Below are 23,885 nucleotides of genomic sequence, written 5' to 3' on the forward strand. Positions count from 1 at the left end.
CAGATGGCGCTGCAGCCGGTGTCTAGGTTATTTATCTACTGAATGAATTTTTGCAGGACAACGTCAGCTGGGTCCGCTAGTATTATAATAATAATATCATTATTATATATGTAGGAACGGAACGGAGTGATATGGAGGAATGGCAGATATGGAGCATGACTGAGTGAGAGAGATAGGAGATGTCGTGTTAGGAAGTCAGAAAGGAGGCGAATGAATGCGGAACATCTAGATTATTGCATAAGCAGCACGGGAGTTAGTTTCCGGACGCGACGACGCTCAGACGCCGTCGTCTGATCGTCGTCGTCTGAGCGTCGTCGTCGTTTAGGTCGTCGTGGCCTAAAGGATAAGACGTCCGGTGCATTTGTATGAAGCGATGCACCGGTGTTCGAATCCCGCAGGCGGGTACCAATTTTTCTAATGAAATACGTACTCAACAAATGTTCACGATTGACTTCCACGGTGAAGGAATAACATAGTGTAATAAAAATCAAACCCGCAAAATTATAATTTGCGTAATCACTGGTGGTAGGACCTCTTGGGAGTCCGCACGGGTAGGTACCACCACCCCGCCTATTTCCGCCGTGAAGCAGTAATGCGTTTCGGTTCGAAGGGTGGGGTAGCCGTTGTAATTATACTGAGACCTTAGAACTTATATCTCGAGGTGGGTGGCCCATTTACGTTGTAGATGTCTATGGGCTCCAGTAACCACTTAACATCAGGTGGGCTGTGAGCTCGTCCACACATCTAAGCAATAAAAAAAAAAAAGACGCATTGTAACCCGGAAGACGAAAGACGTATGTAACTTAAGACGATATAATAAGACGAAATAAAGAATCGTGATTTTGTGTAGTGATCGAGTGTTTCTCTGGCCCACCCCGAATATAAAATCCCACATATATAATATTATTATTAATATATTATAATCAATACTAATATATAAATCTACAGTAGTTTTTACGGATGTTCCTTTAGAACTACTGAACCATGCATTCGATTGACTTGAAACTTGGTATCCATGTAGAAAATGTACCTACATGTACTTAATGGATAGGCTAATATTTATATGAGTGTTGGACATCCTAACAATAATGACAATAAATGTTAATTTTAAATGTCCAGCGAAGCGGGCGAGTACGGCTAGTATTCTATAAAATTGTTCACGTATTGAATTAGCTTTAGTCATTATTTGTCGCTTCTTGTTCGTTTTCGACGGTCATTTTGTTTCGTCAGGACTGAAATTTCGCAGATCAGTTCCTAAAGCAAGCATTTGCTTCTCAGTCTTCGAGATGGGCAGGTCAACGACCTTACAAACTAAAAAAAATCACGAGAAACGAATGTTTTAAAAGCGAAACCTGCTTTTTTTAGTTCTTATTTCATGCGTCATTATCTTTGCCAGTCACGCTCTGCAAAATATACCTACACTTCTAGACAGCACGTTTGACGTAATAACGTAACTGGATACAAAAAAATGCCCAGAAGACAATTAGTAATAAAGTTAATGGAAATTTTAATGTAATTTCAGCTGTTTTTGTGGTGTGTCTAGTTAAGTCAATGTTCATGGAAGCGAGCGCTCGCATGGCTGTCCTGTGTGCTTAGTGCGTATTTTTTAACGTTTTCGATACCGTAAAAGTAAACTAAAATACGTATGTTGGAATATCCGGTAGTAGATTCGTTCGCGAAGCAGCTGCTCTTGAGTTGTTAGGTCTCCTTCGGAGGCGCTCGGGCAGTTGTTAGCTAATCCCACCCCTCCTGGCTGAGCCATTGTTCGCCCACCTATCCTGGTGAAACTGGAGAGGCCTCTAGTCCAGCAGTAATCCATCATTCAAAAAAATAAAAAAATAAATCGAAAGTGAACGGCTAAGAAAATGTCGACATTAATGAATAATTAAATATACCAATATCCAGTTCATTAAGCTCATTAAGTATGCTAATGTTTAAAGAAAATCACATTGAATCACTAAATTGGAGTTCGTAAAAAAAACACCGCGTCATTAGGCTGCATATTCCCGGTGTATCGCGTTCCGACCCGGTAGGCTGGTTCTGGTTCAGCTGGGAATTCCGGGACACCAGCGGCACCGTCTGGGCGGCCTGACGGACTGCCGTACCGACGCGGCTGTCGTTTCAGAGCCTTCGATTCGCCTCGAAGACTCCGCCGGCTGGGCGTCCTTGGGGTGAGCTGCGCTATCTGATTGCAGTGTTGACCGCGGTAACCCCCTTACTTCATTCGAGTTCTGACCTCGGAGGGGATCGGACGCTTGGGCGAAGAATGCAGGGGAGTCGTTTAGTGGGTAGGGCTCTGAAAACAACAGAAAGAAAAATCAAATTGTGCTCATAGTTGAATCCGTTACAAAAAACAGCAGTGCGCACGCATCGGCTAAAAAAACTTCAAAAACAGTTTTTAAATGAAATCAGCTTATTCTAAAACCTAAAAATAAAAGTCCTTAGTTTTAGTTAAAGTTTAACAAAAAAAAAAAAGAAATAATGAAACATTATTTTTGACGATCGCAATATGAAAAACAAACGTTATTCACATGACAATTCCAGCAGATTCTTGAAAGATCGGTCTAATTTATTGATGAGTGTTAAATTAATGTTTCTTTTGTTTTTTTTTCTTTCGCACACATCAGTTGCTATGCTCGGAATTTCGTGTTTTGTGAAGAGAAATATCGAAATAACCCAAAATTTATTTAATTAACTAGCTTTTGCCCGCGACTTCGTAGCGTAGTATAGTTACTTTGGCATAACGCTAAATTTTATCCGCATCTTCATTTATGAAGAAAGTGAAAATATTTTTGAATAATAGAATGTTAAGGAGCTATTTAAGGTACCAAAATCAAGCTTTTTAACCGACTTCAAAAGAGGAAGTTATCAATTCGACCATAATTTTTTATCTATATATGTTCACCGATTTCTCGAATTCTCGCAAGGAAAAAATGAATTATCAGTACTGATAATTCATTTTTTCCTTTTTAATGGGCTATCTAACACTGAAATAATTTTTCAAATCGGACCAGTAGTTCCTGAGATTAGCGCGTTCAAACAAACAAACAAACTCTTCAGCTTTATAATATTAGTATAGATTTTAGTTGAGGTAAAACATATTATTATTTAAACTATATTAATCTATCTATGTTAGCTCAAATAACCCCTTAGGCTGCCAACGAAAAGGCAGGGAATAATATATGCAAAGTTGTAATTCGTTTAAATATAGATTGACGACAAAACAAACAGAAAGACAAGGACATTTAGCTGGTTTAATTGTTTTTGCGCAGGACTCGGGACTTTAATAAAAAAGTCACATTTATTTATCCGTGAGTTTATTTAATGTGAGTAAATATCATTTGACGTTCACGAGCTTCGAGCGTTTGGGTTCAAAGTCTATTCGTTCAATTATTATACGCTCGCAATATTTCCTTGCGAGCGTACTTGATTGAATGTATCGAAGTCGTCGTGGCCTAAAAGATAAGACGTCCGGTGCATTCGTGTTGAGCGATGCACCGGTGTTCGAATCTCAGGCGGGTACCAATTTTTCTAATGAAATACACGTACTCAACAAATGTTCACGATTGGCTTCCACGGTGAAGGAATAACATCGTGTAATAAAAATCAAATCCGCAAAATTATAATTTTCGTAATTACTGGTGGTAGGACCTCTTGTGAGTCCGCGCGGGTAGGTACCACCGCGCTGCCTGTTTCTGCAGTGAAGCAGTTATGCCTTTCGGTTTGAAGGGTGGGGCAGCCGTTGGAACTATACTTGAGACCTTAAAACTTAGGTATATCTCAAGGTGGGTGGCGCATTTACGTTGTAGATGTCTATGGGTCTATGATCATAGAATATTTTTGCCATATCTAACGGACGTGACGTCAGCTGTCAATCCCAGCCGCCAGCCATGCCGCAAAGTCACGTATAAACACGCCCCCTTCCTCCACTGCCACCAGCCCAAGCCAACGAAGGGGGGATAGTGTTAATATAACAAGCCTTGCCAGCCATTTCTAACTGACATACCTGATTCTGTAGACCAAGTGGTAAACAGCCGACGTCGCCCAAAACACGTCATTATAAATCCTCCCGATCCATTAACGGTGCTTTTAGGCACCACAAGCACCGGTCACCGTCCTCGCCGAACCCGTCGCTTGCGACGAAGGGCTCGATGAGTGAATTAGCCCATAGACAGAGACCACTGAGTTTCTCGCCGATTTTCTCAGTGGGTTGCCTCTCCGATCCGGTGGTAGATTCTGTGAAGCACTGCTCTTGCTAGGGTCAGTGTTAGCAACACTCCCGGTTTGAGCCCCGTGAGCTCACCTACACGTTAGGGTGAAGCTGAAATAGCCTATAAGGCTAACAGCATAGGTAGGAAAAAATAAAAAAATAAAATCTACCCGCTATCTACTTTCTCACACAAATAAAAGAATTTATTTATTTATTTATTTATTTATTTATTTATTATTACGTTGTCGTTACGCTGCTAATTTTTTTGTCGCATCATTTACAACACATATTTGCAAATAGCGCCCCTAAAATTAACCTTTTAAAACATGTCCGATGCTTACAAAGCATTCAAATTGTTATTTACTTAGCTCTATTTAAATTATTCAACATACTTAATATAACTAGTCAGGTCATAAGTATTGTCACACAGTAAAAACTTTTCTTTTAGAATGCTGGCCACAAAAAAGTTTATTGAATTCGAATTTCGAATTGTTCATGAAAATAAAAATGTATAGTTTTAGAATTTTACTCATTTATTAAATATGGAGTGGACGCTTAAAGAAGACCGTGTTGCAGTTATTGCGTTGCATCGTTGCGGTTACGCGCCAATTCAAATTTTTAACATACTGAAAAAATTAAATATAACCAAAAGATTGATTTATCGTACCATCAAACGATACAATGAAGACTCTAGTGTAGATGACAGGTCAAGAAGTGGTCGCCTTCGGTCTGTTAGGACTCCAGCAGTGATAAAAGCTGTGAAGGCGCGAATTCAAAGAAATCCCAAACGTAAGCAGAAACTGTTGGCCCTTCAGATGGGGTTAAGCAGAACCACGGTGAAAAGGGTGTTAAATGAAGACTTAGGGCTTCGGGCATATCGTTTGAATGCTCGTCTAATGGACCTGAGACTGAAGAGATGCCGCGCTTTGTTGAAGCGGTACGCGGGAAAAAAATATCGGGAAATTCTTTTTTCGGATGAAAAAATTTTTACCGTAGAAGAGAGCTACAACAAACAAAATGATAAGGTGTACGCACACAGTAGTGAAGAAGCGAGCAACCGTATTCCGCGTGTCCAACGAGGTCATTTTCCATCCTCGCTCATGGTATGGTTGGGAGTTTCTTATTGGGGCTTAACAGAGGTACATTTTTGTGAGAAAGGTGTAAAAACGAATGCAGTTGTGTATCAAAATACAGTCCTGACGAACCTTGTGGAACCTGTTTCTCATACCATGTTCAATAACAGGCACTGGGTATTCCAACAAGATTCGGCGCCAGCTCATAGAGCGAAGAGCACACAAGACTGGCTGGCGGCGCGTGAAATCGACTTCATCCGGCACGAAGACTGGCCCTCCTCCAGTCCAGATTTGAATCCGTTAGATTACAAGATATGGCAACACTTGGAGGAAAAGGCGTGCTCAAAGCCTCATCCCAATTTGGAGTCATTCAAGACATCCTTGATTAAGGCAGCCGCCGATTTTGACATGGACCTCGTTCGTGCTGCGATAGACGACTGGCCGCGCAGATTGAAGGCCTGTATTCAAAATCACGGAGGTCATTTTGAATAAACTTTAGTGTCATAAGAATCTATGTTTTGTTAAGTTCATTTTGGTATATAAATGGTTACATAATGAATAAACTTGTTTCAATTATTTTACATTAAACATGTGACAGAATTTATGACCTGACTAGGTATTATTTGTTGATAGCGTCACCGAATGTTTCACACGGTCAATTCAATAACATCGTGTAATAAAAATGAAACCCGCAAAATTATAATTTGCGTAATTACTTGTGGTAGGACCTCTTGTGAGTCCACACGGGTAGGTACCACCACCCTGCCTATTTCTGCCGTGAAGCAGTATTGCGTTTCGGTTTGAAGGGTGGGGCAGCCGTTGTAACTATAATTGAGACCTTAGAACTTATATCTCAAGGTGGGTGGCGCATTTACGTTGTAGATGTCTATGGGCTCCAGTAACCACTTAACATCAGGTGGGCTGTGAGCTCGTCCACTCATCTAAGCAATATTAAAAAAAAAAAACCCCTCCGCGGCGATTCCCGAGCGCTATGACATGACCTTCTTCAAACGAGGATTGTGGAGAGTATTAAATGGTAGGCAGCGGCTTGGTTCTGCCCCTGGCATTGCTGACGTCCATGAGCGACGGTGACCACTCACCATCAGGTGGGCCGTGTGGTCGTCTGTCTGCACGGGCAATAAAAAAAAACTTTGCTAAAACATCGCAAGAGTACCTTTTACACCACGTCAATGGCTGCTTAATAGTTAATCGAAAAACTAAGCGCTTCATAATAATAAATCGAGTTCAATATTTACCGTGCAAACATTAATTCTTACGTGTGTGTCAACAGACGACTCACAAAACGCCATAACGATATTCTTGTTTGCTTATTACCAAGGATAACCACATTCTGCTCGGACTGATTTTCGTAAGCGGCTACTTGTGGTAATTTTGGTATATTTTAATCGCGTTTGGAGATTTAACCACAAAGGGAAGATCTTCCACCGAGCGGTTGACATTGCTCGGTAGACCGAGGGTCAGAATGTTGTTTTTCTTCCCTACTTATGCTGATAGTCTTGAGAGGCTATATCGGCGTTACCGGACGAGTATGTGAGCCCACGGGGCTCAAGCCCGAGCGAGAGCCGTGCTTCGCAGAATCTACCACCGTATCGGAAAAGCGACCCACTGAGAAGATCCGGTGAGAAACTCAGTGGGCTGTGTCTGTGGGTTAGTTTACTCGCCGAGCCCTTCATCGCAAGCGACGCGTTCGACGAGAACGATGACCGGTACTTGAGGTACCTAAAAGCACCGTTAGTGGATCGTGCGGTTCCGTAATGACGTGTTTTGGGTGACGTCGACTGTTTACCATTCGGTCTGCAGGATCGGGAATGTATCCGAATGTTGTCGTATGCAAGATTGTCTTGAAAATGACGTAAGCGCGATTCAGGCATTAGTCAAATGGCTCTCCTGTAAAGTTCCAAAAATGTTGCTTATACCAAATACCCGAATCGATATAAATATGCTATTTAAAACACGAACACGTAATCGAAAAATAAAATCGATTGATTTTTGCGCGATGTCCATACATAATAATATGTATAACTGGTTGAGTTAACCAGTATATTAATTGCGTACAAATTTAAACTAAAACAAAAAAAAACAATATGTAAAAGTTCTTTATTGCATACATCGTTAAATAATTTTTGGGTGTACAATTTTCAATTGTATTCTAAATTCGGGTTAAAGTTTAAGCAGAACAAGTTATCGATTGCTTTGCGCGTTCAATGAATAAGCAATTTTTAAGGTTTTAAAATATTCGCGCATAACCTTGTAAATAATAAATTGTATTTTTGTCTTAACATAAACATTTTAATAGATAAAAAGACAACCACAATGGGAAATCTCACGAAACACTATTCGGAAGAATAAAATAAAGTGCAATCACTAATATTAGGTGCGTTTAAAAATAATTATGTATATATAAACTAAACACTCTCCCCAGAAATTGTCATACGAATGGGCAGTGATTACTCTCAGAATTTAATCTAGACTATTCTAATACAAATTTAAAGTCTCAATGCAAATATTAAACCATGGTCGATCGACTACTAAGGTAAACGCTTGTCATTGTAATGTGAATTTATTTGTTTGTTCGCTAACCGCTGAGATAACTCAGATGATCCACGCAATGCGACTGTCGCGGCGTGTTCTCGTCGAAATCATAAAATTTTTTAGTTTTCGATAACATTTTTACTTACATAAATTAGGTTTAGTGTCTGGAGAAAAAACGGCCTTCGTTCTTAAACACGTGACAAAGGATTTTTCCGTTGTAACGTTGATCTTAAGTGTCCCCGCACTAGTGCAATATATTTAAAATAAATGAATAATGGTTTAAAAAAAGAAAAACAATACTCTTTTATAGAAAAGCTAACTAAAAAATGAAAATAAATTTGAATAAATTTGAATGAAAAATATGTAGTGTAAGAAAAAATGATTTTATTGTAAAAAAGCGTGGAGTGCTTTTCAGGATATTATCAAAAAAACCCTTCTACTCATATCTATTCATAAAATATTTATAACTACTGATAACATGCACCCCACGCTTTTTTTAGAAATGCAATTGTTTCTTGTGCATTAAAATAAACTGAGGAAGAGACTGGAATAAATATCGAATTTTTCTTAGCTTCTCAGCCTGTGTTTGCTTTTTAACCGACTTCAAAAAAGGAGGAGGTTCTAAATTCGATTGTTTTTTTTTTATGTTTGTTACCTCATAACTTTTGAGTGGGTGAATCGATTTTGATGTCTTTTTTTATTAGAAAGCTGACGCTTCCCGTGTGGTCCCATTAGTCCAGTTCTGATAATGATATCCATTAGAAATCCATATAAGTCTTAAATTTGTATTAAGTACGTGCGCGACAAATATATGAATAACTCAATATCACGCCAACCGATTTCGATGATTATTGTTTCTAGTGTATACTAATTTGTTTTGGTATATCTTCTTTTTCTATTTGAAGTCGGTTTTTGTTAATGTATGTCTATTTAAAATTATAAGCGAAAATAACGTAGCCTAATACTAATCGCCCTGACTAGACTAGCATAAAACGAGAAAATCTTTGACAGAGAACATTCTAACGAAACTGAATTGAGACGGACGTACTTATAGAGTTTATTTTTAAGAATTATGTAGAATTGGAATCGTGGCGTACAAAATAAAACTATTCCACAATTGCACTTTTATTGTTCTCTTCCAAAATAATTCTCTGTTAGCTATCTATACATATACCTATATAAATGAATTGCTGTTCGTTAGTCTCGCTAAAACTCGAGAACGGCTGGACCGATTTGGCTAATTTTGGTCTTGAATTATTTGTGGAAGTCCAGAGAAGGTTTAACGGGTAAATAAATATGAATATGTTCGGAATCAAATATGTTTTTCCTTTGATGTCCCCCCCGTCGGACATATTCCTTTTGGTTGTTTTAAGTTTATTTTATACAGAAGCTTAGGTCTTTTATTTATCGATTGAGGCCCTACGAAGTCTGCCGGGTCAGCTAGTTATAATTAAAATTTAACTGACATCTTTTTTTGCGCCTTGCTCATTTAATCGTCTACGCCATCTTCCTTTTCCCTGTCATTCTGTCTGTCATTCTCCTTTCTCTTTCTTACCGTTTCCTCTCACTCACACTCACACTCCTGTCTGGTGCAGTGGTAAGTGACATGGTCACTACACAAGGGGATCGCGGGTTCGAATCCCGCCAAGGGAAGATATTTGTATGATAATATAAATGTCTTTTCCAGGGTTATGGATGTATATTAAATATATGTATGTGTATAATAAAAATCTTACATTTATTTCGGTTATCTGGTACCTGTAACACAAGTTCTTTACGAACTTAGCACGGGACCAGTTAACGTGGCGTGATTGTTAGTAAATATTTATTTATTTATTTATTTTCTCATACGTTCCTTTTTTATCAATCCGACAATTATAATCAGTCACGTTTTTCCTTTAAGCTAATACGCGAAACGTGATAAACAATGATGTGTGCTTGTCGAAATCCAAACTCGTTTTAATACGTAAAACATTCATTTGTTTCGCCTTTTTTTTTCCTTTTTCTTCAATTTATGTTCCATTGAATTGTTTAATCATACTTATTTTATTATGCTCAGAGGTTCCTATTACTACTTGTAGTGCTTGTCGAGACAAGGCTAATTGGCAATACGTCAACGGATATGTGAAAAAGCAAAGCTAAGTTTTTGCTATTCATTTTGCTATTCATAATTAATTGGACTTTAATTTAGATTAGTGGTCCCACGGTAGTCGAAATTCGACTATAATTAATTGAAATTGTAAGTTTGACACTGTTATGATTCTATTGTTAATGTTATATTTTTACAATTACAGATTTCGCCAAGACTACACTTTAGACAAATATCAATAAAGACAAAAAATATTTAATCTATTTTCAATTTGACCACAGACTATAAGCAATAAGAAAAGTTTGACAATAAACAAATAGTATGCATACGTGTATGTGTCAAATATATGGTACGGTGTGTAATGTTTTTTTAATTGATTTAATGTATTTATTGTGCATAATTTAAAAAGATATTAGCATTCTGCACTCCTTCTCTATATTCTCTATAAGTGTAGGAAATTTCATACTCCTCCGTCCGCGCAATTTTCATAAAAAGGGGTACAAAGTTTCTGCTTCACGTATTAATATATAGATATCTTAAACCCCATATAGAGACTAATAATCTAAACGAAATTCTCAAATTTCAATAGAAGGTTAAGTCACGTTTTGAAAGAAGGATTACTGGTAGTTATTAATTTAATTTGATGTAATTTTTTAAGAGCTGACTTTAACCCTTTTAGTGCTGAACTTATTTTCACATATTTCGCAGAAATCGCTAAAGGATTATAAAAAAAAGTACCTCATAAAAAACTTTAACTTACAAAAAATATACAAAAATCAATAATGATAAATTTACCTACAGCAAAACAAAATTAAATGGTTTTACACAAATGTTATTATTAACTAGCCGTACTAGCCCGCTTCGCTGTGAATTTAAAATTAACATTATTATTTATTGTCATTATTATTAGGGAGTCCAACACTCATATAAATATTAGCCTATCTATTAAGTACATGTATTTCCTACATGGATACCAAGTTTAAGTCAATCGGATGCATTGTTCAGTACTTATAACTGAACATCCGTAAAAACCACAGTAGATTTATATATTTGTATAGATATATCCAAAATGTTACGAATGCGCACGCTAAGACCCGTTAATAATTATACAGGTCGATACCTAATGTCTTTAAATCAAAATGAGTAATAAATAGCTGGTATGTATTCCGACACTGCGCACTTTATACGCGATATTATATTAATTGAGTCGATCCATCGACGGTTCGCGATCTAAGGGTTAATTAAATCAAATTAATGACCCAACCAGAAATATCGCGAATTGAATATATTAATTTGACGCTTTAGATGCCGCAGATTCATGAATAATTATTGTCTTGGTCGTTCGCCTTGTTGGAGTTGATTATAAATTATTATATTTATCCGGTTCACGAGTTCTTGGAGGGAATCTAACTGAATTATACATGGCTAGAACCAAAGATATACCAATAATAACTTCTTTGTATTTTTGAAGTCGTCGTGGCCTAATGAATCCTAGCAAGAGCCGTGCTTCGCAGAATCTACCACCTGATCGGAAACGCAACCCACTGAGAAGATCCGGCGAGAAACTCAGTGGGCTGTGTCTATGGGTTAATTTACTCGCCGAGCCCTTCGTCGCATGCGATGGGTTCGACGAGAACAGTGACCGGTGCTTGCGGTACCGAAAAGCACCGTTAATGGATCGGGAGGATCCGTAATCACGTGTTTTGGGCGACGTCGACTGTTAACTATTTGGTTCGCAGGATCGGGAATATAGTTACCGGCGGCCACGATGAGAAGGTTCTCGTGTCGTGCCGCTTTATTGAAATGGCGCACTGATGCTGACTGTAGGTACTTAATGATGGACTCTAGATCCAGGTCGTCGTAGAGGTCGATTATTCTGACGAACCACGGGGCTCCGACCGCTATCCTGCAAAAACGGGATTGAATGGTTTAAAGGGATTTCAAGTTAGTGCGGGCCTACACAGCCCTGCACTTACACAGATCATAACGAGGCGTATGCAAGTTTTGTAGAGTGCCACCTTATTTCTAAGGGACATTTTACTTCGCTTGGAAATTATCGGATAGATATATTTCTTGAAATTACTCATTGTATTACCTTACCTACCCGTGCGGACTCACAAGAGGTCCTACCACCAGTAATTACGCAAATTATAACTTTGCGGGTTGATTTTTCACGTGACAACGTCTTATAATTCGATGGAGCCGGCTGCACGCACGAAAAAACATGACTCATGCGGCGTTACCTCGCTCTGAGGCGTTCCATTTAAGGCTTGTAGTGCAAGCGAGAGCGTGCAACGAGCGACAAAGAGGCACAATCGGCCTCTGCGTTCGGCAGCGTTCGACATCTGTCTCTCTCCTACTTGAGGGAGCGATGCATCCGCGTGGACAGCTGCTGTACAAAAATGAAACCATTCCATCAGTATTTTCTTATGACGTTGTCACGTTCAACTATCGTCAGTAAACCAACTTTACAGACAACCGATTTTTTTATTACACGCTTTTATTCCTTCACCGTGGAGGTCAATTGTGAACATTTGCGAAGTACGTATTTCATTCGAAAAATTGGTACCCGCCAGCAGGATTCGAATACCGGTGCATCGCTCAATGAATGACAATGCACCGAACGTCTAATCCTGTAGACCACGACGACTTCAAGATGCCACGCATCCACTCTCGCTCTGTCTCTTTCTATTCCATGGTAGCGTTAAAAGTTTAACCCAATCCTGTCGGAAGTCGTATTAGATGTTTCACTTCAATAAATATATAAGTCAATAACTTGTGTTCGTTATTGTAAGAATGTGGTAAGCCTCTTTCAATTGATCCTGAAGTTCGCGGATGCCGATGCGAATTCCACCAGCCTCTCCGCGTGGATTGTGGGTTACGGTGGCCAATTAACCACAGGTTGGCTTAGTGATGATCGCCCGTAATTTCAGCGTTCACAACAGCACTAAAACATGGAGAAGAAGCACGAAAATCGTGATGAGAATTCGTCAAATAATAATTACTAGTTGTACCGCAGTAGTTGAAATTGGACTATAATTGAAATTATAAGTTTGAGCATTTATATGTTTCTATTGTCAAAGACTATTTATTATACTTCTATAATCACAGATTTCGCCACGATAACACTATAGATAAATAATACTAAAAATAAACAATATTAACCTATGCTCAATTTGACCACATACTTTAAGCAATAACAAAAGTTTGACAATAAACAAAGAGTATTATTACATATATGTGTGTGTGTAATGTTTTTTCTAATGATTTAATGTATTATTAATGCGTAATTTAAAAAAAAAAATTAGCATTCTACACTCCTTCTCTATATTCTCTATAAGCGTGGGAAATTTCATACTCCTCCGTCCGCGCAATAATCGTAAAAGATAACAAAGTTTTTCCTTCACGTATTTATATATAGATATGTATTATTAATATTGTTAGATTAGTTTAGAACAAAAGTGTTAAGCGCCTTTGTATTCCTCATTCGGAAATAAATTAGCGTGCAGGAAGCGTACTATGTGACATTTTCGAATCAAATTTTAAGACAATAAATTAAATATGTTTTCGCAATAAAACTAACAGACGAAGGTGAGTTCAAAGTTTGAATATACAATATATCATTTGTATTTCGCTCGAGAATTCTTTGCTTTTAATTAAATTCGGTTGTAGAGTGTTTAATTTAGTGATGTCAGCGTTTTCTTAAACAAATATTGATAGTGCCAGCCTTCGTCGGTATATTGGACTAATAAAAATCGATTTTGTTAATAATATTACGCAAAACTAATATCGCTTTTGCTTCCTCAATTATTCGTTTTGGGCGATTGTTGAACGGAATGTATGCGACGTTGTATTCAATGAGTAGACAGGCGTAAGGCACTTCTAATGATAAGTGTCCATACGCTAATTAATAATAGTAAAGGCTGTGTGAGAAAATTACAGAAACGAGTAACAATAGCGCTTAAATAACTAACTGACTAATAGCTTAATTCGTTTTTTTTTTATTGCTTAGAGTGCTGGACAAGCTTACGGCCCATCTGATGTTAAATGGTTACCGGAGCCCACAGACATCTACAACGTAAATGCCGCCACCCACCTGAGATATGAGTCCTAAGATTTCAGTATTTAAAAAAAAATTGCTTAGGTGGGTGGACCAGTTCACATCCCACCTGGTGTTAAGTTGTTACCGGAGCCCATAGACATCTACAAAGTAAATGCCGCCACCCATCTTGAGATATGGGTTCTAAGGTCTCAGTGTAGATCCAACGGCTGCCCCGCCCTTCGAACCGAAGCGTATTACTGCTTCACGGCAGAAATAGGCAGGATGGTGGTACCTACCCGTGCGGACTCACAAGACGTCCTACCACTAGTAATTACGCAAATTATAATTTTGCGGGTTTGATTTTTATTACACGATGCTATTTATTCCTTCACCGTGAATGTCAATCGTGAACGTTTGTTAAATACGTATTTCATTACCGACGCGTGCATCGCTAGATACGAATGCACCGGACGTGTTAACCTTTAGACCACGACAACTTTAAAACGACTTTAGTAATTGTAAATAAGGTCACAAAAAATCAAAGTTTTCAAAATTCTATGAGTCATCATTATTCTAATTAAACCGGTGTCGCTTTTCCGTATCCTTGTTTTGCCTTATTATTTTATCGCTACCAAACTCCAAAATAGGTATCACCGGCTAGTTTAATCCTAGATTTAATATAAGATATCCTGAATTTTGAAGTGAAAACTTCTTTAGAATCGTTGTGATTTCAAACCGGATGCAACGGAAAAAACGACAGGTAAGAGACACAAATACAAAAATGTGTAGGATGAAGCCAGCAAAGAATGAGACAGAAATATACATACTATTTAATACAGCGCCATCTGTGAGATTTTTTAATACGAACGTGTGTATGAAAGCTCTTGTAGTGAATTTTAATTTAGGATTATACGTGAAATTAAAATATCAATTCACAGAGGGCGCTACCTTACAATTATTTACTAATGACAAAATTTTACATATACTTAAGACGTTTAGGATAATTGTATTTTAATTTTGGAAGGTTTCACTTCTACCACGTGTGAATTGCACACATGTTTTTTTTTTTTCATTGAATTCGCTCCAGCCATTACGGAGTCTATAGATAACAAACACCCACATCGACTTTTTTAAATATGTAAAGAAAAACCTTTATTATTTAAAACTTATTAGTTTTTAAAAAAGATTTTTCTTATTGTCATGGAGTGAGGTCTGTCCTTCAGTAATTTTTATTTTTTTATTTTTTTTATTTCTTAGATGGGTAGACGAGCTCACGGCCCACCTGATGTTAAGTGATTATCGGAGCTCATAGACATCAACAACGTAAATGCACCACCCACCTTGAGATATGAGTTCTAACGTCTCAGTATAGTTACAATGGCTGCCCCACTCTTCAAACCGAAACGCATTACTGCTTGACGGTAGAAATAGGCAGGGTGGTGGTACCTACCCGCGCAGACTCAGAAGAGGTCCTACCACCAGTAAAAAAGAGAGCTCACTTTTGTATACATTTATTATTACTCTTTACTGTTTGATTTTTAATATAAATTTTAAAAGAGGATAATGGCTCTAAATATTGTTTTCTTATTGTATAACAGAAAACGCAATTAAATCTTTCATTGTTTATTCATTCTGAAGTACTCCATATCATTATATATATGCAAACCATTTAAATATGTAATAGATTAGTGTTATGTCCGCATGTATGTCATAATTAACATGTTTTATAACCTGACTTGAAATAGTGATTGTATATTACTTTGACACGCTATACTAACCGCGTGGTATGCATAAATGTTCCATATTGAATTACGATGAAAATTATTACATAAAATAGAAAGTTGCAATAGTGTTGCGCCGATTGAATACGGGACAGACTAGTGCAGTGTCACGTGGAGCGCGACTAGTCGCAGGGACACGCGGACTCACAGAGACTCCGCTACACACACACATGATGTGTGCACCGGACGAGTGCGGGACAGGCTAGTGCGGTGTTACGTGGAGCGCGACTAGTCGCAGGGACACGGGGACTCACAGAGCCTCCGGTACACACACACACACATGATGTGTGCACCGGCCGAGGACGGGACAGACTGTGGATACCACACGGTCCATGGATTCATTCACTTATTTGTGCACCAAATAAAATCAAATTAACGTAAAACTAAACAATATACATATATACCGTAATAGCAAACCGAAATATAAATTTAAATAATCATGCTTCTATCCTCGTCGGTCAGAATGTTGGACGAAAAATTTAAACTGTTATAGGTCCTTGATACGTGAGCAAAATAATAATGAGAGATTTCGTTATATAGACAGCTGTAGCCAATAAAAACCTCATAAATAAGGATTAGAACGAAAATAAATTACAGCTTTAATATTTTAAAACAATTTTTTTACATAAAAAAATACATTAACATAAAAATTAACATATTTTTAAGTAGCCGTTTAAGTTTACGGTTCGTTTATTATTAACGTCAATCAGTCATCTATGTTAAGACTTTTTTTCCCTGCCCATTTCTGCCGTGAAGCAGTAATGCGTTTACGTTGTAGATGTCTATGGGCTTCAGTAACCACTTAACACCAGGTGGGCTGTGAGATCGTCCACCCATCTAAGTAATAAAAAAAATATAACAAAAATCTGGTCGGCCTAACGTCTGGGGCTCCGGCCTCTTGGACGTTTTTCTTCCACTTTTCCAGCGACCATCAGACGTTCCAAGTCATCCACACCTCTGCGGGCAACGTGACCAAAGTAGCCCATAACGCTTTGCAGACAGGTGGTAAACAGGCACTGAGCATTCTCCATTTTGGGCTGTTGTAGGACCGAGCAAAGAAAGGTTATCGTCAACAGTGCAATCCAGGATTCTTCGATATTCTGGACACGTATCGCGACGGCCAGTGGAGTCTATCGAGAAACTTGTTGTTCAGGGTAGGGTTAATGGTAAGAGATCTCGTGGACGAATCTCCATGCTCTGGACTAATCAGGTGAAAGACCTTAATGAAACCCAGCTTAACGAGTGTGTGCGCCGGGCCTCGGTTCGTAAACTATGGGAAACATCTGTCAAGGCTTTAATAAGCAAGAATTCCACATAACTGCGACTGCTCTGCCAAGAGCAACCGATTATGATGATGATGATGATGAGAAGGACCGAGGTTTTCGTGCGCTGGGCTGTCCAATGAATCCTTAATAGGCGCCGCCAACACCACATTTCAAAAGCATCAGAGAACTCCATCGATGCCACAACTGCTTTTTTATATTCGAATTAATTCGTTCTGAAATGTCCCAAACCGAATGTTTCTAGTGCCTCAGATCAAGTCTACCAGCTGAGTTACTTCATCGACAGACAGTTACGTAAACAAATTCACTTTGTTTTTCGATTTAGAACAGAATAATGCTAGCTCATTATATCGTAACGCGGAAAAACTGTACGCGGTCTAACCAACATATCGAGTGGTAAAAAGCTATTTGGCATAAGTGACATTTCTGCTATTTTACAGGAGAGAAATTTAAAATTTGGAAATTGAAAACAAAAAAAACAAACAATAGCAACGTCGACATTTGAATATTGCTTTAGCATGCTTTAAGTGCTTTTTTTGTAAATTAGGTAACAGTTTCTAAAACAAAAACCGTATCTATGAAAATTCATCAATAAACGATACAAAATCTATAGTATCAAGTAACCACTTAAGACCAGATGGGCCGTGAGCTCGTTCAGCATTCTACGCAACTACTTGTGAACTTTCGCATTGAACCATCCACTAATGCCCCGTGAGAATATATCTTTGTTCTAGTCTACCGGTATTAAGACGTGCTATTTATGCATTGCTTACTAGCAAAAAATGCTCGCATTTTAATTAATTTTAAATTATTTTTTGGGCATTCATAAACCGGTAATAGAACAGTTGCAAAAACTGGTTTAAGACGCACATTTAAATGGCGTTCATTTTTTTTATCCAGTTGACACTGGTCAAGGTGTTTATATCATCATAGACGGTTGTTCTTAGCAGAGCGGTCGTGGTCATGTGGAGTCCTTGTTTATTAATGCCTTGACGGCTTTTCTCCATAGTTCGCGACAGCCCGCTGTGTTTCTCGCCGGATCTCCTCAGCGGGTCGCGATTTCGAACCGGTAGTAGATTCATCCGCGAAGCAGCTACTCTTGAGCTGTTAGGTCTCCTTTGGAGGCGCTCGGGCAGCTGTTAGCAAATCCTACCTCTCCTGGCTGAGCCCTTGCTCGCCCACCTGCCCTGGTAAATCTGGAAAAGGCCACCAGTAATCTCTCAAACATAAAAATAAAAAGTTCGCGAACTGAGGCTTATTGCACGCACTCGTCAAGTAGGGTTTCGGTAAGGATTCTTCACTTGATCAGTACACCGCATGGGGCTTCGTCCAAGAGATCTTTCACCATTGACCCTACCCTGAACAACAAGTTTCTCGGATCAAGTCAGGATTTTAGAACCCGCTAATCTTTACTAATATATAAATCTACAGTGTTTTTTACGGATGTTCTGTTATAACTACTGAACCATGCATCCGATTGACTTGAAACATGGTAACCATGTAGAAAAAATATGTACTTAATGGAAAGACTAATATTTATATGAGTGTTGGACTCCCTACACCAGTTGCGGGGGCATTAATGATGAGAATCTTTGTGGGTAGGTGAGAAATAATAATGTTAATTTTAAATGCCCAGCGAAGCGGACGGGTACAGCTAGTTACATAATAATATCTGACCCAGGCGACGGGGTAAAGCCGCACTCGCCCGGAATATGTCTTGTCGGATCCCTAGGATCTACTCTCGGTGCTTTTAGGCGTCCCATCATCAAAGGTGTCATTAGTACTAGCGTCTGTTTTCGTTTACAGAAGCGGTCTCCTAACACCCAGTATATTATGCAAGATTATCTTGTTAATGTCGTAAGCAAAATTCGAGCTTCTGTCAACTATATTGTGTTCTATGATAGACACCCGCCACAACATCACAACAGCAAATTCGGGGACTACATCGGTTTGGCGACGCCGTCTGTTAAAACCAAACCACATTGTTATATCAGTATTTATATTATCTAAACTATAAATTAGACTCTTTCGATTTATTCCTCTGGTCCTATCCGTTGTTTCTCAATCACTACACGAGAAACTTCCATTTATTGAGACCTGATGAATAATATTAACATAAACATTATATAATTTGTTGGTGTGATTAGAATAAAATTATTTTGAATACTGTTTGTTTGTTAGTGAGTAATCTTCAGTAGGTATATGGTCTGTCTCGGGCGGTAAGCGCCTTCTTCAATGTTCTCCATGTGTATCCATTTCATGGTTCATTTCATTCCAATGTTCACGATTGACTTCCACGGTGAAGGAATAACATCGTGTAATAGAAATCAAACCCGCAAAATTATAATTTACGTAATTACTGGTGGTAGGACCTCTTCTGAGTACGCGCAGGTAGGTATCACCATCGTGCCTATTTCTGCCGTGAAGCAGCAATGTGTTTCGGTTTGAAGGGTGGGGCAGCCGTTGTAACTATACTGAGATCTTAGAACTTATATCTCAAGGTGGGTGGCGCATTTACGTTGTCGATGTCTGTGAGCTCCAGTGACCATTTAACACCAGATGAGCTGTGAGCTCGTCCACTCACTAAGCAATAAAAAGAAAACTCCAATCTCGATCAAAGAGATCCCGACGCCATTATGATTCTTTATACCGTCTCTGTAATAGTTAGCCTCGCTTGGCTCACCTCAATGGTACTAAAACAAATATCTTACCAGATGTGCTAAATGCGACTATAAATATCATTTAGACATATATTTATACATAATTATTCGTCGTCCGCTTCCGTGTTGCTAATCCAGTTATGTAGAGATTTAGTACCGAAATAATTTGATATGAATATATTATAATGTTATGGTGTATTTCAGAATGAATAAACAATAAAAAATTTAATTGTGTTTTCTATGATATAATAAGGAAACGATATTTAGAGCCCTTAATTATGTACTTTTAAAAATAATATTAAAAATTAAACAGTAAACAGTAATAATAAACTATACAAAACTGAACTCTCTTGTATACTGAATGACATAGTCATACATTATACATTAAGGCCATAGTTTTTACTCCATAACAATGAATGACACTGAAGAAAAATCCTTTTAAAAAACTAAAGTTTTAAATAATAAAGGTTTTTCTTTACACTTAAACAATATTGTTACGGCAGTAAGAGTAACGCCATCTATCGCCGAATAGCAGCAACCAATATCATAGGAACTAGTTATATCTAGAACTCTCGAGAAGTACAACGCCATCGATTGCCAGATAGCGGAAACACACAGCGAAGCTACTCGACTTGCCCAGAATGTTCTCGATGAATCTAGGGATGTCGTATCGACTATAAAAGCGTTGTAGAGATGGCACGCAGCCAGTCAGTAATGGGAACTACTCGAGGCGAAACAGCGAACGGATCACCTGAAGCGAAGCGGAAGAAGCGAATTGAGAATTTAAAAGTATTCGTTAAGTGTTCTAAGTGTTAATACAGTTTTAATTTGTACTTCGGTACACTTGTATATGTATGAATATGTTAATTCACATGTGCTTACTTAAATTAAATATCTAGTTCTTAATAAAATGTCTTTATTTACAGAAATGGTTGCGGATATCCAAAAATATTCACCGAAGATGAAGCCAGTTGGTGAGGTGACTGGGTTCGACGCGATGGATAAGCTGGAGGCGTTGGGAGAGTCACAGATCGGGAAGATGTTCGCTGGGACCACGGTGCTACTGACCGGGGGCACAGGGTTCCTGGGGAAGCTGATGGTCGACAAACTTTTGAGGTTTGCACTCGGAATTTATTTTGAGGATTTATACATTTGTCCTTATTTCTACACAAAATTGAAGGTTTTTTTTCCTACCTAAGCTGATAGCATTGAGAGGCTATATCAGCGGAACCTTAACTACTAGGTGAGCTCACGGGGCTCAAACCTGACGACGTTGCGAACACGAACCCTAGCAAGAGCCGTGCTTCGCAGAATCTACCACCGGATCGGAAACGTGACCCACTGAGAAGATCCGGCGAGAAACTCAGTGGGCTGTGTCTGAGGGTTAATTTACTCGTCGAGCCCTTCGTCGCAAGCGACTGGTTCGACGAAAACGATGACCGGTGCTTGAGGTACCTAGAAGCACCGTTAGTGGATCGGGAAGATCCGATATGACGTGCTTGGGGCGACGTCGACTGCTTTCCATTCTGTCCGCAGGATCGGGAATGTAGTTACCGTTTATCGAAGTGGAAATTGAAGGAATAAGAAGCTCGGTGTATTTAAAGGCAGAATACTAATGACATGGAAATTATTTTGAGGCTTTATGCATTTGTCCTTTCTTCTACCCAAATTGAAGGGATAAGAAGCTCAGTGTAATTAAAGGCAGATATTCTAAAATGTATATAATGTACTTCACGAAAGAATTCACTAACAACGCCTATCACGTAAATAAATGAAATATACCAAAAAAATATTAAGAATATTTTTTTTATGAAATTAGCAAAAATAAACATTATTGAAGAGGGGGAATTGGGACCCCACGGGGACCTCCATTCTGCGTGTTTCTGACACGAAGCAGACGGACGTTTCGATTTCTGTTTCTTTATCTTAATTATTATAAAATGCGTAAATATTTTATCTATTTTCGATAGATCACTCTGTATATTCTTAGTAATAAGTACACCGCAAAAAAACCTGCTGTATCTTTGTCAGAATTTCTCGAGATAAAAACGTTTGGCTGGACGAAATCGCTTTTATCGATAAGATCGCGTATCGTACAATTATAGTTGCCTGTTGATTGTTTTTGGGCTTTAAAGTATACTCTCTTTCCAAGATTCTCTCTCCCTTGTAGGGCACGACGATATTTTGACTTTTTCCCCCTACCTATTAACCGGTAGCCTAAGAGGCTATTGCAACTACGCCCGGACGGGTGGGTGAGCTCACGGGCTCAGCCTGAGTGAATTTGCTAACACTAGCCCTAGCAAGAGCAGTGCTTCGCTGAATTTACCACCGGATCGGAATCGCGACCCGCTGAGAAGATCCGGCGAGAAACTCAGTGGGCTTAATGATGATCGTTAATACACTTCTAAGCTTTCGCCTTCTTTTCCTATCACGGTATTCATGTTTACGTTCAGATAACTTGTTTTTTTATTATTAATTTCGTTAGCCCTCGAAGACAGTTGAGCGACCCCCCTCATACTCATCGGCCGTCTCTACGCAGCGAGTTACAAAACGTGAATTAAAGTACACGAACCTTCGTCATTACCAGGGCCGCATTTAGAGTTCTGGAGGCCTCGGGTCAACAAAGTAGCGGAAGCCCCCTGGCCCCCAATTTTCCAAATAAAATTAACCATTTTTTTCAGTCGAGTTTCCCAATATATAATTTAGTGTGAAACCACGTAGATTCTCTTAGTATTTGACAAACATACACAAATATAATCGGAGACGAGAATTATCTGAAATTAAATTTCGGAGCAAGGAAAATGCAATTTAGTACTAGTGTTTACTTGTCGGAATTTGAAATATTTTTTTTCCAAAGTCTCTATTGTCGGGGCCCTTCCTTTGTGGAGGCTTGCCCTCCCCTAAATGCTGACCTGGTCATTAAATTCTGATCACGTCGCGTTGCGTTCGAAATGGCGACGCGTGGTCCAAGCGTAATGGACGTAAATCGCCTTACTACACCGTTCTTGTCCGCAGAACGGTGTTGGCAAGAGGTTACGTCGTCCCACAACTGGCAATCTGCTTCGAAAACGATTTGAGAATACTACTGGTCTCCCAGCAGTCGAAAGTCGAAATTATAAGTTTGAACATTATTATGGTTCTATTTTTTTTTCTACCTATGCTGATAGCCTTGAGATGCTATTTCATCTTCACCCTAACGTGTAGGTGAGCTCACGGGGCTCAAACCGGGTGAGTTGCTAACACTGGCCCTAGCAAGAGCAGTGCTTCGCAGAGTCTACCACCGGATCGGAAACTCGACCCACTGAGAAGATCCGGCGAGAAACTCAGTGGGCTGTGTCTGTGAATTAAAGGTTCTATTGTCGAAGACTATTTATTTTAACTTTATAATCACAGGTTTCGCCAAGACAAACAGTATTAATCTATTCTCAATTTGACCAAACTTTAAGCTATAACAAAAGTTTGACAATGAAATATGATGACAATAAACAAATAGTATGCATACGTGTGTGTGACAAATACATGGTAGTGTGTTTAATGTTATTTTTTATTGATTTAATATATTTTTTATACATAATTTAAAAAAATATTAGCATTCTGCACTCGTTCTCTATATTCTCTATACGTGTGGGAAATTTCATACTCCTCCGTCCGCGCAATTTTCGTAAAAAGGGGTACAAAGTTTTTTTTCAAGTATTAATATTTAGATAGCAATGTAGAACAGTTTGTTTGTTATGTCAAAGCGACGTAAAAAAATCGATGTGTTCCACTACTGTCGGCCCATATTATTTCACTGGTGAACATAGATCTCTCCCATTTTTTTTATATTTTTTTATTGCATATATGAGTGGAAGAGCTCACAGCCCATCGGGTGTTAAGTGGTTACCGGAGCCCATAGACATATACAACGTAAATGCCGCCACCCACCTTGAGATATGAATTCTAAGGTCTCACGTATAGTTACAACGGCTGCCCCACCCTTCAAACCGAAACGCATTACTGCTTCACGGCAGAAATAGGCAGGGTGGTGGTATCTACCCGTGCGGACTCACAAGAGGTCCTACCACCAGTAGATCTATTCCCTCCGATCTATACATACGAACCATGTAAAGAAAAATGCCCATAAAAATTGATGTTTTTAACCAAAACATTTAACATAATAAAAACATTTGTATTCTTTTACGAGAAATCTGATTG

General features: G+C 38.7%; 1 protein-coding gene across 1 annotated transcript in view; it reads left to right on the forward strand.

The window, feature by feature from the left end:
• LOC101735916 (fatty acyl-CoA reductase wat) overlaps positions 1–23,885 on the forward strand; it is a 42,969-nt gene that overhangs the window by 2,052 nt on the left and 17,032 nt on the right. Inside the window, exon 2 of the mRNA XM_004925960.5 lies at positions 20,618–20,807. Coding sequence (XP_004926017.1) covers positions 20,620–20,807 — 188 coding nt within the window. The 5' untranslated portion in view covers positions 20,618–20,619. The remainder of the gene's footprint in view (positions 1–20,617; positions 20,808–23,885) is intronic.

Source organism: Bombyx mori, chromosome 23, assembly GCF_030269925.1.
Source record: "Bombyx mori chromosome 23, ASM3026992v2".
Taxonomy (NCBI): Eukaryota; Metazoa; Arthropoda; class Insecta; order Lepidoptera; family Bombycidae; genus Bombyx; species Bombyx mori.